This window comes from Mizuhopecten yessoensis, unplaced genomic scaffold (assembly GCF_002113885.1).
Source record: "Mizuhopecten yessoensis strain PY_sf001 unplaced genomic scaffold, ASM211388v2 scaffold10829, whole genome shotgun sequence".
Classification (NCBI taxonomy): Eukaryota; Metazoa; Mollusca; class Bivalvia; order Pectinida; family Pectinidae; genus Mizuhopecten; species Mizuhopecten yessoensis.
The window spans coordinates 906,800-925,310 of NW_018408742.1; the positions used below are offsets into that span (position 1 = coordinate 906,800).

Here is an 18,511-nt window from a genome sequence, read left to right on the forward strand (position 1 = left end):
AATTAAATTCGAATAAAGTAATCTCAATTTAGTACGAACTTTTGTTGCCATGACCTTGATCCTTGCATGTCTCGTTCCGAAGGTAACTGGGCTGTATAACCATAATCAATGTTTACTTTGTAATCCCCTAATTTGCCAGCTCAACTATGCAATGGCCTGTATATTAACACAGAGCATGGGCTAATTACGCTTGCTATCGAGTATTTGAATAGATAAGAAAGACGCCGAAATTGCATAACGTCACAATAAAGTGGATATATTTGTCAAGTAATTACATACATAAAACATTATTTATGAAAAGCGTTGATTATGTGACAGAATAAATAATAACCTATAGGTTTATGTTCATATGAACATTTGCTAACTGCTTTCATACTACCGTTTCCCACTGCGTATATGCTGATTTATATCCAATAAGGGTGTACTTAGCTGAAGAGGGGAGAGATGTTAATATATAATTAAGGAAGAGTTTTTACTGGTATTTGGGATTCCTAAACATCCTTTACGTGAATATCGTGAATTTCTGGTAGCAATGTATTGAAATGGATATATAACATAAGACCAGTGTAATAGTATGTAATGTAGTAGAATATCCCACTCTAAATATATTCAAACCTAATGTGAATGGCAAAACATGTCAAAATAATTGTATTGGTGATGGTTTAAAGTGATGCCAGAAGTAAAGAGTGGTATACATTTATATCAACTGATAAATAAGTAGTGAACACTCCAGTTTATTATCTATGCAGACTTTACTAGAAACGAATATGGGTTTAAGGTCATGAGACGAAACTCTTGCTCTTTTTTATTGTCTAAGATGTTTAAGGACAAACCGTAATAAACAAGCAAATTCGTGGAATTTATATCCCCCGCTTGCAGGACATATTGTAGGTTAACGTTATTGAGGTTAGGTTTAAACATGTGAGTATCGTGCTGTTGAGACATAATATATTGCTTGAAACTTGAAGAGAAAAAAAGCCCTACATATCATTGATTATCCGTAAATATGCAAAAATCGCATCGGTTGGCAAACTTAGCATGAGTCGGATGTGCATACGAAATTTGGTTGAAACATCTGAACAATATCTACAGCAATTATCACACGAAAACCAAAGAGTGCCCGAGATGGGTGGAAATATTTGCTAGAGTAATTACCGATAAGCAATAACTGCAGATAATGACGTTTTTTGTTAATCAAGGGGCCATAACTCTGCCAAATGGTGTCCGATTAAAGTGGTCATCGAACTTGGCCGAGCCAGTAATGCATTTAACCCTGTGACCAAGTTTGAAGAAAGTCAGTTCACATTTATTGTAGTTATTGCACGGAAACGAAGTGGGGCAGATAAAGACGGTTTTCGTTATTCAAGGTGCCATAACTCCTTTAAATTGGGTTCGATTTAATTGGACATCGGACTTGGCCAAGTTCTTCAGGCATTTAACCCTGTGACCAAGTTTTAAAAATATCGGTAATCATTTGTTGTAGTTATTGCAAGGAAACAAAGTGCGGCAGATAATGACGTTTTTCGTTATTCAAGGGGCCAATACTCTGTTAAATGGGGTTCGATATAAGAGGTCATCGCACTTGGCCGACCTCTTAAGGCTTTTAACCCTGTGACCAAGTTTGAAAAATATCGGTTAACATTTGTTGTAGTTATTGCACAGAAACGAAGCGCGGCAGTTAATGACGTTTTTTGTTATTCAAGGTGCCATTACTCCGCCAAAAGGAGTCTGTTGAAAGTGTTCATCGAACATGGCCAAGCCCTTAAGGTTTTAACCCTGTGACCAAAATCGGTTAACATTTATTGTAGTTATTGCACGGAAACGAATCGTGACAGACAGACCTAAATTAATACTCCCGTTTCACCAATTAAGAAAATAATATGAGAGGAATTTTCATATTTTTCTATAAAGTGGGAGCATAAATCGGTATTTGAAATCAGAGGGATTTTTCTCTTCTTATGATCAAATAGGGTACTCACCTATTTGCTTACTATTGTATATGTTGGGGCCACGATGTCGAGTGATTAACCGTCTACGGTAACTAGTCCTCAACCACAGGGGGGCGGGTTCGAGGCCTACATTGGGGAGTCGACAGGTAGGTGGTTTTTCTCCGGGTACTCCGGTTTCCTCACCACCAAAACCTGGCACGCCCTTAAATTAGCATACCTGTTAAAAGGACGACAAATAAAACAAAACAAAACGTTTGTATATGGCAAAGTATTTTATTATTATATCCAACATGGACTTAACATATTTCACCTACTCAAAACTCACTAACGGCCGCCAGCTTGCAGGTTTTTTTCTTTTTCTTTTATCTTATTTTCTCAAGTACAGTTTTGAAGAATGAATGAATCGACGATGTGAACACTCTATTGAAAATTCATGAGCTACCTCTCCTACACTAATGAGTTTTTTGGATGTTGATATTGACTTATAATGGAACATGTGTACTGATTTTGTTCTTAACATCTGTAATTAAAACATATATCATAGTATTAATTGCTTTTTTATGTCAACAAGGAAATAACTTTCATAAGTACACACCTGTTTTTCAATCCTTTAGTATTATTAGATATGATGAAATTAAAATCGAATGAAGTGATCTCAATTTAGTACGAACTTTGTTGCCATGACCTTGATCCTTGCATGTCTCGTTCCGAAGGTAACTGGGCTGTATAACTATACTCAATGTTTACTTTGTAATCCCCTAATTTGCCAGCTCAACTATGCAATGGCCTGTATATTAACACAGAGCACGGGCTAATTACTCTTCCTACAGAGTATTTGAATAGATAAGAAAGACGCCGAAATTGCTTAACGTCACAATCCAGTGGATATATTTGTCAAGTAATTACATACATAAAACATTATTTTTGAAAAGCGTTGATTATGTGACAGAATACATTTTAACCTGTCGATTAATGTTCATATGGTTTTAACGGTGCAATATCAATTACTGCACAGCCCTACAGTTAAACGATGTGACATTATTGCGATTTGTTTCTGGAGCAAAGTTACAGAAACTAAATGTCGCGAAATGCTTTTTTTGGCCAATGACCCTTATAAATTCAGTCCATCACAAGGTGAATGAGTGTTCGGGTTTTATTTTTTTCACTTATATTTTAGGACCACAATAATAGCAACAACAAAAACGCCGCAAAATATACGCTTAATACAGTAAGAATTAGATGTAATTTTTTTTTTTGCATTTTATCACGGTATAAGACATTAATCAGACATTAACAAAATTAATTATATAAAAAAACTATTGGTTTGTTCATTTACTTATTAAAAGGGGAAATGCACTTTATTACCAAAACAAAGAGTATTCTTAAAACAAGCTGCCATTATTGCAAAAACATTTGGTCAATTGTTAGACTAACATATTTATTTCAAATCACATAAAAAAATTATTGTTGCAAAACTAACAGACGAAAGGAACAGAAACATATCGTCTTTCAAAAGTAATGGAAAACATTTGAATTAAACAAAAGTAAGACTAACATATTTTTCTTTATTGATGAACTGACATTATTGCAAAATCAACAAACAAATGCTACAAACCAACACGTTAATTTCAAAACAAACGAAAATTATTGCAAAATCAACTTACCAATATAAGCATTTTATTTAAAGAATGTGCATTGAGTTAAACATATTTTTATTTGCATCTAATATACAAAAGGGATTGGGCACAAGTTGTCCAACTTATGTAAAGCCCTTTCCCTATAACAAAATGAAATATATATATACAAGATGGCAATTTTTAAATTAATTAATATTGAGATCGTGGTAGTGATCTTCTCCGACACAGACGGCACTAGTAACACTGTCCACTATTCAAAACACTCTGCTTTTCTAATGTTCATCACTTCCTGTACCTCTGTTGCATTCTCCTTGTAAATTCGATTCCAATCTAGAATTTTCGTTTCACTAGTGCCGTTTGTATCGCGGAAGACCAGAAACACGACTCTTCAACATTTAAGATAAAAATGATTTTCGACTAATNCTGTCGGCTTATTTCCAAACTACCAAAAAGTATCAGCTGCATGTCCAGAGGGATGAAATAGTTAAGTGAACGATATAATTTAATTCTTTGTTGAACATAATTGTTACAAGCGAAAAAGAAATGATACGTATCTTCAACAGGATGACCGCATTGACAGCGTCGGAAATTGATTAGATTTGCATGGAATAGATCATTATTTAAGGTACTAGCTCTGTTTCTTAATCTGGTATGTAACATGTTAATTTTTCTATCACCAATCAGATAATATTTTGGAACACATCAATTTTGAAGATTTAGGAGAGAATTCTTAAACGCTGTATGTGAAACTCTGTGTCTTATGTCTAGGTCTAATTGGTTCCAAAGTCGGATTGTAGAAGGGAAAAAAGGATGAGTTTGAAAGTTGAAGTCGGAAATAAGGAAGAGAATAATTATAGGCATTACGGAACGTGCATTATGCAGCACATATGGACGAAAGTTATACAAACATTTTCGACAGGAAATGGCATTAAAGCAATACCAACGGATAAAACAATAAACTTTATCTCGTCAACTTATAATGTATTTTTTTTAATTCAACAACTAAATAAGGGGCAGTTCATGGTCCATTTTTTCTTTTCTACTTTAATTTTAAAAGCACACAAAAATCTTGCACGTCCTTAAATGACCATAGATGTTAATAGGACGTAAAACTCTAACAAACAAATTGCTTTAGTGTACATTTCACAATTTTTATCAGGGAAATAACGATGTTTTTATTTTGTTAAAGTTTTCTACAATATGTATACAATCTTGATGCGTCGGCCGCTACAAAAGTCCCAAACACGCCGACAAGGAGACACACACCCAATGCGCCAACAGATGTAGCGCTGACCCTGTTGTCATAAACACTGATATGTCTACGCTTGTACGTGCTGGTGGTGTTCTTCGCAACATTCAGCTGCTTTTTCAAATCACTCAATAGTGCCATTTGTTCTTCTCTTGTCAGGAATCCTGAGTCCCACACAATGCTTTCTGAACATGCCGGGGCGTAACCTGAAATCACCAGGCTATTATGGTGGGCAGTTGAGGACGGAATGACCCCATGGAGTGGAGTTGTGTTGTTTTGCACATTAGTATTACAGAGGCAAGTAATATTTCCTGGCGTGTCGGAGGTTACAACTGTAATTCTCCCAACCATCCCAGTAGTTGTTTCTAAAATATAAAAATATAGCTATCTTTAATAAACAGTTAAACCTTGTTAAACAGACACCATTTGTCCAGAAAAAACGACGATAAATGGAGGGAAACTGTACAAGGGAATCATTAAGAAAAAGAGAAAAATGGACCGTGTGTTATATACATGGTATATATTATATTATAACCATCAATAGAATATCCGGAATTAACCGTTTTTGTGTATTATTGTATTCCGTCTCCGTATCTTGTTTTTATGTTTTGTTGTTTGACTTCCTGTTCCGGGAATAAAATGAAAAAATAAAGAGTGAAGTTGTTTCGATTCATCTCTTAATGATCCTCTCACATCGCAAACCCAGTACATGGTGGAGAATCCAAATTGGACATAATGTAGAGTGATATAACTTTGAGTGTGGTTTAAGCTCCGGCATTTGCCGGTCGAGTTGTATTTTTGTTTAATTAACGTGTGTCGGATGTCAGGCAGATGTTTACCACGTTTTGTTTCTTGAATGACTTTCTGTCCCGTATTGCATGTATCGAAGCCGTGATGACTGATGTGACTTATTTGTAAAATGATCAACTCACCACTATGATTCCGGACAAAGTGTTGCACATTTTGAAAACTTACGATTTGGAGCTCGCAAATTTAGACTGTTCTTTTCTTTTGAGTGAGAACACGGACAGTGTTTCCCTTACATTAAAATGGACAAAAGTAAGCATGCCATATCGTAAACCAAATGTTAATACTTCAAAGGCGAGTGACAGTGTGCAGGCACCTCCTGTTCAAATTATCAGGAAGCACAAGTCGCCGTCCCAACTCCGGCATGAAGGGAAACGAAGGAGGGAGTGGAAACAGAGGAAAAGGTCTTCCCATGAAAAGAAACCAATGTCTCCTGATCATTCACCATATCCACGAGTCTCTACTGGTGAGCCACCCATACAACATGAAGATAAACATATTTGTAATACTGTGAGTGTGGAATCAGTTTGTGAGAAACTTGATGCAAAACCCAAGGTTCAACATCAACAGCCAACTACTTTTGCCCCTGTGCTATATAATGCTATTGTTAATCATGCATCATCTCATTCTGTGCCGTCTCCGGGGACACGTTTGAAAGCTGGTAGGTCAGTACCGACATCAGTCCCTGAAGCATGTGTTTCTATTGACAGTAAGGACATTCTAGCATTTTTAACAGGAAAAAGAAGCGATCTTCCTCAGAAGCTTGTGTATAAGTAGATATTATCAAATTGAACACTATTATTAGCATAATGATTTGTGAAATTAAGATCGTGACATTCTAGAGGATACTTATTCATTTTTGATGGACGTTGTTCCCCAATGAAGCCTATAGTTACCTTGATCAACCATTAACATTTCATTATATCAATATTTTGGCCAGAACACAACTTTACCATATCCTGTTACTTCATTGTTGTGTTACTAGTAATGTGAAATTAGCTGTCAGTGCTGCAAGTTTGTTCATTATTGATAATTATTCAATCATCTTGATTTCAAAACACTTTTTTGGTACATGTCATGTATAACTGTTACAAGTAGTTGTGTATACGAATCCGTATGTAAATGTATTGAATTATTTGTCATAGTGTTGCTCACCCTGGGTTTTTTTGCGCAGGTTTACAGAGTATAAATTATTTAGTTTCATCAAAACCGTATAAAGCATGGCATGTTCCTGTTTCCTTGATAACGAGAAGAACGAGTCCAATATAGCCACAATATGCCATATTGAGGGAAACCAAGCAAAACCTGGAAGCGTCAGATTTTGGCCTTTGGCGGAAGATGAGCAAGACCAAAAAGACCTATACAGTACGCCAGCTACATCAATAGCCGAAAATAAACAAAGGAAGTTTGGAATGCCTGTAAATCAGCTTTAATATAAACTGTCTCTGAACGATATCTTTATACAAGATTTCAATTCTAAACAGGTAATATAGCTAGGCACGTTTCACGTGGATTGTATTGCCAACTTTGCAACCATCGACCTTGGGGCTTTTCAATGGCAATAAACTACATGAACTCTCGACACAGATACTCATTAGCAGGGTTTACGTATTAACCAATGAAAAAAAACGTTATTTCATACCGTGATGCTGCGAACGTGTATGTACAATTTGTTAAGTAAATATTGCAGGAGAAAAAACTCAAACTTGATTTACTCGTGAAATTACTCTGAACACAGAGAGACGTGCAATTAAAATTAAATCAATGATGTTTTTAGAAAATGTGTCATGGTAATTTTTTATTTTGATCACAGATGATCAGTTACTAAATAACTGAGTGTTTGTACCCAAGCACAAGAATCCAGTGCCTGGTTCGCTGTAATCAATATAAATAATTGATAATAGCGTGTTCAAACACACAAAACCCAACCTATGAGCGCGGTCCTTATTCACCTTGACGAAAATTGTTAATAATGACAAATACAAGCATTCAGAATATTTTTACAGTTTTATAAACCGCTGTTGGCCATCGTGTTTGTCAATGTAGAGGTTTTACAGTACGAATGAATTTATTGTATACACTCTTTCAAAAGTCTGGACAAGATATTAAACAACAATTAATAACATCATGTAACTACTGTAAATACTAATTTATGATGTACAATGTATTACTGGTATTGACATGTGTCACTGAAATATATATAATATGACACTGAACGTGACACAGATATATTGTTTATTCAAATTGACGGATTAGACATTCGATTTATACTGACCCCTTAACAAGGAAAATTCAGCTGTAACAGGTTGTTTTTTTCCAGTTATTTTAGGTTCGTGATGGTGAGGAATGATTTAACTAAGATTTATTTTGAAAGATTACATGTTTAAATCGTACTCACCTCTTAGCAGGGAGTCGTCATTTATGGTAGTGATGTTCTCCTTTTTCGTAGCAATAGTGCTCGTCACTTCTGAGGGAGTTGAGGTACCATCAGTTGAAGGGATGGTTGTAAGTTCTGCTTCCGTTAGAGAAGTGTTCAATGGAGTAGAAGGTGTTTCCTCTGAGTAGTAATAAAATAACATTTCATGTAAAACAAGTAACATTTTCGTGAGTTAACAAATTATATTTGTTTATTTCGCTTCTTCTGCTCAATTCCAGTTATTATACTGTCTTGATGATCAATGTTTAAAAATAAGAATAATACTGAAATGTTGCATTTTGAACTGCTACCAACCCTGTTGTATGGAGTCGCCAGTAGTTCCCTCTGTTGTTGTTGTGGTTGGTGTTGTTGTTGTAGAAGTTGTTGCTGTTGTTGTGGTTGTTGTTGATGATGCTGTTGTTGGTGCAGTAGTGGTTGTTTCCTCTAAGAAGAAATTCGGGAAGATTTGAAGTAAAACAATTATATATAAATGAAATATATATGGTAATTTCATTTTGTACTTAATTCAAACTAAAGTGAAAACAGTCATTACAGCGTATTCAAAGATTTGAATATTATTTGTAATTAAGTGATAAACATTTATTTAAGAAGAAATAAGATGGAGTTTGAGTCTGGTTTGTTCAATTGGGCCTTTTGGGAATGATTTTTTTTTTTTTTTGACATTTTAATTACTATCTCGCTTTCCTAAAATAAAATTACAAGCTCTTTGCTAGAAAAAAAATCCTTTTCGTTGCTTTATCTTTTTTTTATAGAATCCCAATGGGAATAAGTATGTTTACAGTTTCTGCTTTATCATCACCATGACGACCTCGATCGATACATTTGTTCTGTGTGAATGCGATAAAGTTACATATATTGACGGAAATAAAAAATGAATATCATACTAGATAATTTACACAAAAATATAACCTCTTTATTGTTCAGAAGAAAAAGGGAACAATGGAGGTTCTCTACCTTTTCATAGTGTGTTATATTGGCTTTCAATTGGTGGAAACGTATTACATTAAAAATATGTGTTATAACGTCCCGAAGCTGACCTGGCTGTATAGTAAATACTTTCCAAAATATCGAGATAAGCTAAGGTTTAAGATACTGGGTCGTAAGTGTTCTTTACCAGGTATAAGTTACTGGATCGTCAGTGCTCTTTACCAGGTTTAAGATACTGGGTCGTCAGTGCTCTTTACCAGGTTTATGATACTGGGTCGTAAGTGCTCTTTACCAGGTGTAAGATACTGGGTCGTGTGTGCTCTTTACCAGGTTTATGATACTGGGTCGTCAGAGCTCTTTACCTTGAAGTGTCTGGCAGATAAATGGGTATTCTGATGAACAGGGTATTGTCCTCATTAGGCCATGTCTTAACCTGATACATTTGGAGTCGCCACAGGCATCAGGTTCACCAGCATTCCGATCCCATACCAGCCAAGTTGCCGGGAAACCACCGTCCCATATATAATCTGTACACGATTGCGTTGTTGTATTCAAGCCAGTCCAGAACTCGCCTCCCGATCTGAAATACAGTGATACTTTAGGACTCACAAAACTTAATAATTTACTTTATGTTAGTACTTAGCTTTTTAGCTAATATCTATTATATTTGAAGATCAACACTTGTGACAGCTGTCTAGATTCATTAATACATACCTGACAAAAGCTTCGAAGGGCATTTTTGCCAGGTTTAATGGGTATATTAGAGCGTTACACGCATATAAATTATTCAGAGACCGGAACAATTTTAAGGTAGGGATTAGAATCGTATGCAACACTTACTGATTGGCTGATTAAGTTGTGTGTGTCCGTAACATACTATAACGGACTTCTTGTTAATTCAGCTTTAAGTAGAGGCTTTCCGATTTCAATATAGGTGTTCGGACCAATTAAGACATTTTTCATTTTTCAAGTGTACCCATCAAAGATTTCATTGGCTTTTAAAGGTAACGAAATTTCTTGCAAGATATTATTGACATTCCTTTCATAAATGAAAAATGGCTATCACTTCATGGAACCAAGTATATGAAAATACAATACAAACATTTTAAGGGTATTGAAAAATGTAACCATAAAACTTCGTCATTTATCTACACATGCTTGGTAGATGTAAATGTTGATGCTAACTTAACAGGATATCTAGCAACCAAATAAACTTGTTTTACCACTGAGAAAGGAAAACTGGCTTTTACGAAATGCACAGCAAACGAACTCCTTCTGAGCTTCGCTACCAAATATAGATCATGAGATTGCATATTCAGTATATATTCCAACTAAAGTCTACAGTTAGATAGGTACAAACGTTTTATTTAAATTTTGATATAGGGTAATAGGATAACCCATAGAAACAGGAAGTTAAGAAGCCCCTGTTCAAAACTGCATATGTCAATACAGGCAGTTAAACAAAGTAGACATGTATCTTGCTTATTAACGGTTCGGCATCGATACTAAATATCAAATGAATGAAAATATACATTTTTGTATTTCAAAACAGTTCCGAAACATGTGTAAATACAGAGAAAGGAAAAATGTGTCGATAAATCCTTCATGACATTAACTTTTTTTGAACAAAAATTTAATTCATTATCCACATTTTTAAGGTAAACCGTATTATGCTCAGTTGCAGGGTTACGATATATCTTCACACTGATCCTGACAGTGCTGTTTGCATATGTCATGGAAGAGCCCTCAAAAACAATTGAATTTATTTAGAAAATTGATAATAGTGTAATGCCTAATTGGTCAGTCTGAAACTCGTTAATTTGTGTTTGGTGAATGTGATAAACTATAAACTATTTCCGGCTTATTTAGGAGTCTAACAATTAAATCAACATGGTTAAAGAAACCAACCCAATATGTAATGAATGAGAGGTTATGATCATGTAAAGGCGATTACTTTCCAACTTTAAACTTTTGAGGTAAAACGTTCTTGAAGTAAAATGTACTTCCTGATTAAAATATAGTATTGTCATTATCACTTTTATATCAAATAAGTTGAATCCCCTTTCTATATAAGCATTCCATAAAAATCACATCTTACGATGTATTTTACAGGATTTTAGTTAAAACAGCATTTTTTCGGGACCTTTACATTGCAAATCTTACACCGATGCTAACTAGAAGTTATAACTGAGACCATCATCAAAATGAGAGATGCACTACAGAAAGTTTAGATTTAATCATTCCAGTTACTATATATTCCATTGTAGTGTATATTTTGTGGCTGTGCCAATTCATCAATACGCTTATTTGTTAAAAATGATAATGCGCTAATATTTGAGTGCGCTAAATAAAAATGCTTACAGCAAAGTTATATAATGATATTGGCCTGCAATTACCCATAGCATATTACATTACGATAAATATGTGTTCACTTAGTTTTTCCTTCATTTTGAAACATGTTTTTTTTTTTTTACGGTTATATATTTATACATTTTTACAAACCATTTAGTTGATACTAATCGAAATGTTACAGATGTGATTAAATTTACATAATTCCTGCAAACGCATTGTCCATCCTCAGCAGGTCATCCATCTCCTGTTGACTGTTAATCTTCACCAGTATCCCACCTGATTTGTCGCATTCGTTATGTGCCTTAGGCCACGCCATCTTCTCCGTGTGGAGAACGTAGATGCTGTCTGCTGTAAAATGCATTTTAGGCAAGTAAATATGAGTTAGCTGTTAAGTTTATTCAAAATGTTTTCTTGAAATTAAGTAATTTTCAAACATGTCAAAATGACCGTGTCTGTGAAGGGGTATACAGCGCTAGAAAGAACAGGTTTGGAATTTGTTTATTATAAACCATAAACATTTATTGTTATGTAAGCCAAGATCCTGTTTGAAATACGTTCTGATGTTGCATGCTCCTTGTGAAATTTGAGGTCATAAAACATGAACTGGCTTTTAAGGAACACTCAATCAGTAGCCAAGCAAAAACATTTCTATGTGGAAACTTCCCCAAAACACATGGATCTAAAAGTCGTCTTCTACTGTAAACAGGAAATGCTGAAGAGATCAATGGATTTAACAAGTTGACCTAAAGCTAGGTTTTCGCTGACTTTCAACAATATGCGACATCTAGACCACATTCTTATTTGATAATATTTGAACAAGGCATTGAACGATTTATCTGGTACACCATTGATATGTATGCAATAAGACATTACAATCAAATTCATATTTTTGAAATTCAGTAATATACAGTATAAATAGTTTGATGGTTGTGTGTTATTTGTGGAATTCACGTGCATAAATAATAGTTGTGTCTACGACAAAATTATTAAAACCACACATACATAACATCTGAATTTATTTCAAAACCGAAAACTTTTTTGAAAGAAGTCTGGTTCTTGGTCCGTATATTGGTATTGGCAATTGAATGTATGCATTTTCGTGTTATTATGTCAGCTTTAGCTGTGTCTATCTACAAGTTGCATTTGGTATGAAACCCGATTTAGAGAGATACACTGATTTAATGATTGAAATGCATCTTTTTAACATTTATAATATTCTATGTTGATTATGGACGTCTTAGCGGAACTATGTTGCCTACTATCATAATTGTTAAAAAGACGCATTTCAATCCAAATGTTTAGATTCAAAACAAATTACACCATCTTATTTTATCGTTCTCTGTGCTTTCATTCGGTTTAAAAATTCGGTTCGTTCGTTTTATGGTTCCGTGTTCCGTCAGACGTCGAACGTTAATCAGAAACAATTCGGGAATTTCCATGGTAACATGAGTTTGACGTCACATCATGATTGATCCCTGTTTAATCAATTTTACAGAACAGTTTGGGAATTCTGGAAAACATTGACGTATAATGGTTCTGTCTGTTATTTGATTATAACACTGTATTTTGGTAGATTTATCGAAGGACTGTACAAAGGAAATTAAATAAACATTTTCTACTTTTTCTCATGAACTTTGTATCCGATATTAAAATTTCTTTTTCTTAAAAAGGTTGGCCTCAACAAAAGAATAGGTCCGTTACACTCAATCCATATTTTATTCTGACCAACGTAACGTTATAAGTATGACGTAATTAATACCAACTGTGACATCATAATATACACGTACTCATAATCACTTCATTGTACTAAACATTGCTGGGTAGTAAACTTTGTAATCAGCTTATATAATTACAGTATATGTGTGTAAATTCATATGTTAATATATTTATTAGGTTTAATATTCATCACATATTCTTACTTCACCTTGGTACCCAATACATGTTCATATTACATATGTTGCGTGTTCATGAAAGTTCATAACAAGTATATGCTTACAATGTTATATCCTTGTAAAATTTGAATCTATGAACTACATCCCATGTCTTATAACATTCACCTGCCATTCATTTGATTGTTCAGTCGTGTAAACACAAGTCCAGACTGATTTCTAATGCTAATTAACTTCACCTGTAAATAGTATCAAATACAGCAATAACTTGATGTATACAAAGAAAGCTTCTATACACATCGTGGTCAGGTATATTGTTTCGCATGGTCCACTGACCTACACAGTGTAGTTAACTGTTACAGTGTTGAATGTACATACTTGTCAGAAGAATACGCATAGTATCAATGTTACTCGCTGCATATCCTGAGGTCAATATTTCTTTTATTTCCAACATGATATATTTTCTTATCATCGCGAAATCCACGTGAATGCATTCCACCAGCTTGTTGTGATCGGCGTGCTCACTCGTATGCTCCGTTCTCGTCTTAATCAAAATTATTTTTATCTCTTTATTAGAGACTTTTCTTATATTTAGTTCTCTGTCCTTATCAAACAATTGCTGAGGGTATACTTGAATTAACTCATACAGGCATATTTCTTGCTAAAATGTGTTTTAAACAGTGAAATGATACTGATAGGTCCAAATCTGGTAAACGTTACATATTGTACCAAATAAGTTGAGCGAACCAGTCAATAGTAGGCAATCAGTGAGTGAAAGCGGTCTGGTGACTATGATGGAATTATACATCGTGGTCATTAGATCGTTTGTATCGAATTGCTAGTATACATTACCTTCTAAGATAACAATACACACGTACCGTGTACGACATCGTGGTCCATATCCATGTTGAATGGCTGAGTCGTCTATACGTAATTATGTCATTGTATATTGTATGTATATATGTGTTTCTATCTATTGTTTTGTTTACGAATCGAATGTCTTTTCGTGTGCTGTTACTGTACATCTATGCTTGCCCAGCCTCCAAATTATTGTATGTAACGTTATGTACTCGCTATATCATGTGTCCTTTTCACGTTCACGTCACAGTGTATTTTATAACGATATATGACAATGGTTAAAACAGTAATAGGCATATCACGTGATGGGACATGTAGGAACACTAGGGGGTGTATGACTAATTCAACCGTGTACTATTATGTACATATCGTGTATAAATGTTCCCTGAATACACACAATCTGAAAAACTTACTTTTTTTTCTCTATGTGACTAGTATTTTATTAATCAGCTGTAATGATATTGAGTTAAACCCAGGTCCTCTGCGTAACCTAGAAATTTCTCATCTCAATATAAGATCCTTAAGAAACAAGACAGATATTGTTGAAACTGAATTAAATAAAAGTGATATTATCTGCCTAACCGAAACACACCTCACCCCTGAAATACCTAATACTGAACTAATAATTCCATGTTACTCTGAAAATCTTTATAGGCTGGATAGAAAAACTGGTCCTGGTGGTGGGGTCTTAATCTATCACAAAAATAACATTTTCACCAAAAGACGACATGATCTTGAACATGATGAAGTTGAAATGATATGGGTGGAAATTCACATTGAGTCGCACAAGTTTCTTCTGGCTTGTCTATATAGACCAGAATCACCAGTTAGATATTGGGAAATCTTAGATTCAGTCATTGAAAAAGCTGTGAACACTAACTTAGATATAGTGATCACTGGTGATATTAATATCAATATGTTAAATCTTCAACCCCACTCGCACCTTGGTAGACTAATAACAAAATTTAATCTTTCTAATTTTATCACAGACCCCACTCGTATCACTCCAACTTCATCAACTTCAATTGATATTGTCTTTTCCAACAACAGAAATATAGTTAAAAATGCATCTGTGCTTCCTCCTATATGTAGTGACCATTCTCTGATACAATTTAACATTTCCTATGCAGTTTTTAAAAAACAAACCTATCGAAAGAAAATTCTTATTTATCAAGATGCAGATTATGATCAGATGAATAGATGTATTTTAGAAAAAGATTGGGAAAACCTTATCAATATACATGATACAAATGAATTTAACAATATTTTATGTGATACAATAAAGCACTTAATTAATGAATCTATACCCACTAAATATGTAACAATTAGACCAAATGATAAAAAATGGATGACTAATGATATTAGACTACATATAAGACAACGAAATAGGGCTCATAGGAAAGCAAAATCTAGTAATTCGGCTTTTCACTGGGAAAATTATAGAAAAAAAAGAAATGAAACCATTAGTAGAATACGTGATGCCAAGAAAAAGTATGTTGAAAATTTACAAAAATCATTAACCGACAAAACTATTCCCCCTAACAAGTGGTGGAAAATTGCACGAAATGTCCTTAATATAAACAACAAATCTACTTCTATTCCCCCACTAACACACAATAATTCATTTATTCAACATCCATTTGACAAAGCTGAATGCTTAAATAAATACTTTGCATCAATATCTACCACTTCTGAAAATACTGAACCTATACCTGAAACTACTAATGATTTTCCTAATTCCATAAATGATATTGTTATAACCCAACAGGATGTTAAAGATCAGCTATTTCTTTTGAATGTTAATAAACCTGCTGGACCAGATGATATGATTCCCAGAATAATCAAACAATTACATCCATCTATTCTCTTTCCTCTAACTCTTCTATTTAACAAAACACTTGAAACTGGTATTATCCCCCTCAGCTGGAAGATGGCTAATATTAACGCTATTTATAAAGGTAAAGGATTAGTTAATGAGGTGTCTAATTACAGACCAATCTCTGTTACTTCATGTTTTAGTAAAATGTTAGAAAAAATCGTTTTCAAATATCTATATAATTACCTCAGTACATATAAAATCATTACAAAACACCAGTCTGGCTTTACACCTAAAGATTCAACTGTAAATCAATTATTGTCTATTTACCATACCATTGTTAATTGCCTAGATCAAAATAAAGAAATCAGAATTATATTCTGTGACATAAGCAAGGCTTTTGATAGAGTTTGGCACAATGGTCTGCTTTACAAGTTGGAATCATATGGTGTTAAAGGTAATCTTTTAAATTGGTTTCGTAACTTTTTATCAGACAGAAAGCAGAGAGTACTAACTGAAGGTTATACATCAACCTTTGACCCTGTTCAAGCAGGGGTTCCACAAGGCTCAGTCCTCGGTCCGTTATTGTTTTTAATATATATAAATGATATTGTTGATTGTGTTTCCAGTAAAATTAAATTATTTGCAGATGACACCTCTCTCTATGGTATATGTGATAATAATCCCATTGAATTGGCACAAAATCTTTCCAATGACTTGAGTAATATTAAGCTGTGGGCCACTAAATGGGACATTAAATTTAATCCTTCTAAAACTGAATCTGTAATTTTCTCAAGGAAAACTAATAAGAATCATCCTATTGTTAATTTTTATGACGCACCAATTGTTGAAAGCAAAACACATACACATCTGGGCCTTACACTTAGTGATGATGCCAAATGGAACCAACACATATCTAATATATATGAAAAAGCATTTAAAAGAATAAATATCTTAAGGTTACTAAAAAATAAAATTGATAGAAAATCCTTGACAACCTTATATATATCCTACATAAGACCAGTTATTGAATATGCAGATGTTGTGTGGGACAATTGCACACTAGCTCAAAAAAACCTATTAGAATCAATACAATTAGAGGCTGCAAGATTAATTACAGGTTTACGTAGAGGGACATCACATGATAAATTATACAAGGAATTAGGATGGGAAACTTTGAGCTGCAGAAGAAATAAACATAAACTAATTTTAATGTATAGAATAATGAATAATGAAACCCCAGATTACCTAAGAGAAATTATTCAACCATATATTCATGATGAAACCCTTGACAGATATCCCCTCCGAACAAACAGATTATTTGACCCCCCTTTATGTCGTACTGTAAAATATTTTGAAAGTTTTTTTCCGTCCATGCTAAATGAAATGAATAGACTTGCCCCAGATATTACTAGCATCCAATCTACCACACAGTTAAAAAGGTTACTAACTACAAAGCAATATATGAAATCTGAAACAAATGATGTTTTTAAATACTTTGGCAATCGTGATGTAAACATTATACTTTGCCAATTAAGAAATAATGCTAGTAATCTAAATTATGATCGTTATAAAGATCACTTAATTGAATCTCCAATGTGTGAGTGTAACGGATCTTTCGAAACTGCTGCACATTATTTTTCTGAATGTAATCAATATAATAATATTCGCCAGACTCTCCAACGGAGTTTGAATCATCACACTCACAATCATCTGTGTATAAATGTCCTAATAAATGGTTGTAATAGTTGTAATGATTTACAAAATAGAGATATCTTATCTCATGTATCAAACTTTATATCGCAATCAAAAAGATTTTCATTAATATAATATTTGACTTACCCTTACTATTTTTTGGAACATAATTATACATTCTTACATTTTTATTTATTTTTTATTCTTTTATTCTTTTTATTTTCTTTCAAGTTATATGTATAAAAGCTTTATACCTCCCACAGTGAACTACAATGATATAGTAGTACAAGATATATCTAATGTAATATAATATGGAATTAATTAGATACTTTATTCTACCTTTGATAATTACTAATTTAGCTGGTATATATACACCTATTGAATGAAATTGGCTCTGGGCAGCTTAGATGGGTTTTTTCTTTCTTTTTTTGTGTGTGTATTTTTGTGTGTATTTTTGTGTGTTTTTTGTGTGTATTTTATGTTTTCTATTTTCTTCTTCTTTTTTAAGCTTACATCAAGATATGGAGTAACTCCTTTCAATTTAATTAAAGAATTACTACTTTACTTACAGGAGTTGGTGTAGCCCTACTTACAAATTATATATCTATTTGCTGAAATTGGCTTTTGATCCTTAACAGTGTGTGATGGCTAGTGTGTTATACATATGGACTGTATGGCCTGTATCTGTTGAGGGAATAAATCCAATATCACCAAATATTTATACCCAACAGTTTACCTTATATGAATACCAGTAACTCATTGTCAGATACTTGATACTATTCACTGAAGATAATAGTCTAGTAAATATCTCAAATTAAATATCCCTAGTGAAAGGGTTACTATATCTCAAGAATACTGAACAAGTCTGTTTACATCAAGGAGTTACTTCCCCTTA

General features: G+C 33.7%; 1 protein-coding gene across 1 annotated transcript; it reads left to right on the forward strand.

Moving 5' to 3' along the window:
* The first annotated feature begins 13,426 nt into the window (after window positions 1-13,426).
* LOC110462782 lies at window positions 13,427-17,794 on the forward strand. The gene is made up of 2 exons (XM_021516947.1): window positions 13,427-15,595; window positions 15,690-17,794. The coding sequence occupies exons 1-2, from the start codon at window positions 14,374-14,376 to the stop codon at window positions 15,713-15,715; spliced, it is 1,248 nt and encodes a 415-aa protein (XP_021372622.1). The 5' UTR covers window positions 13,427-14,373; the 3' UTR covers window positions 15,716-17,794.
* Window positions 17,795-18,511: the final 717 nt, after the last annotated feature.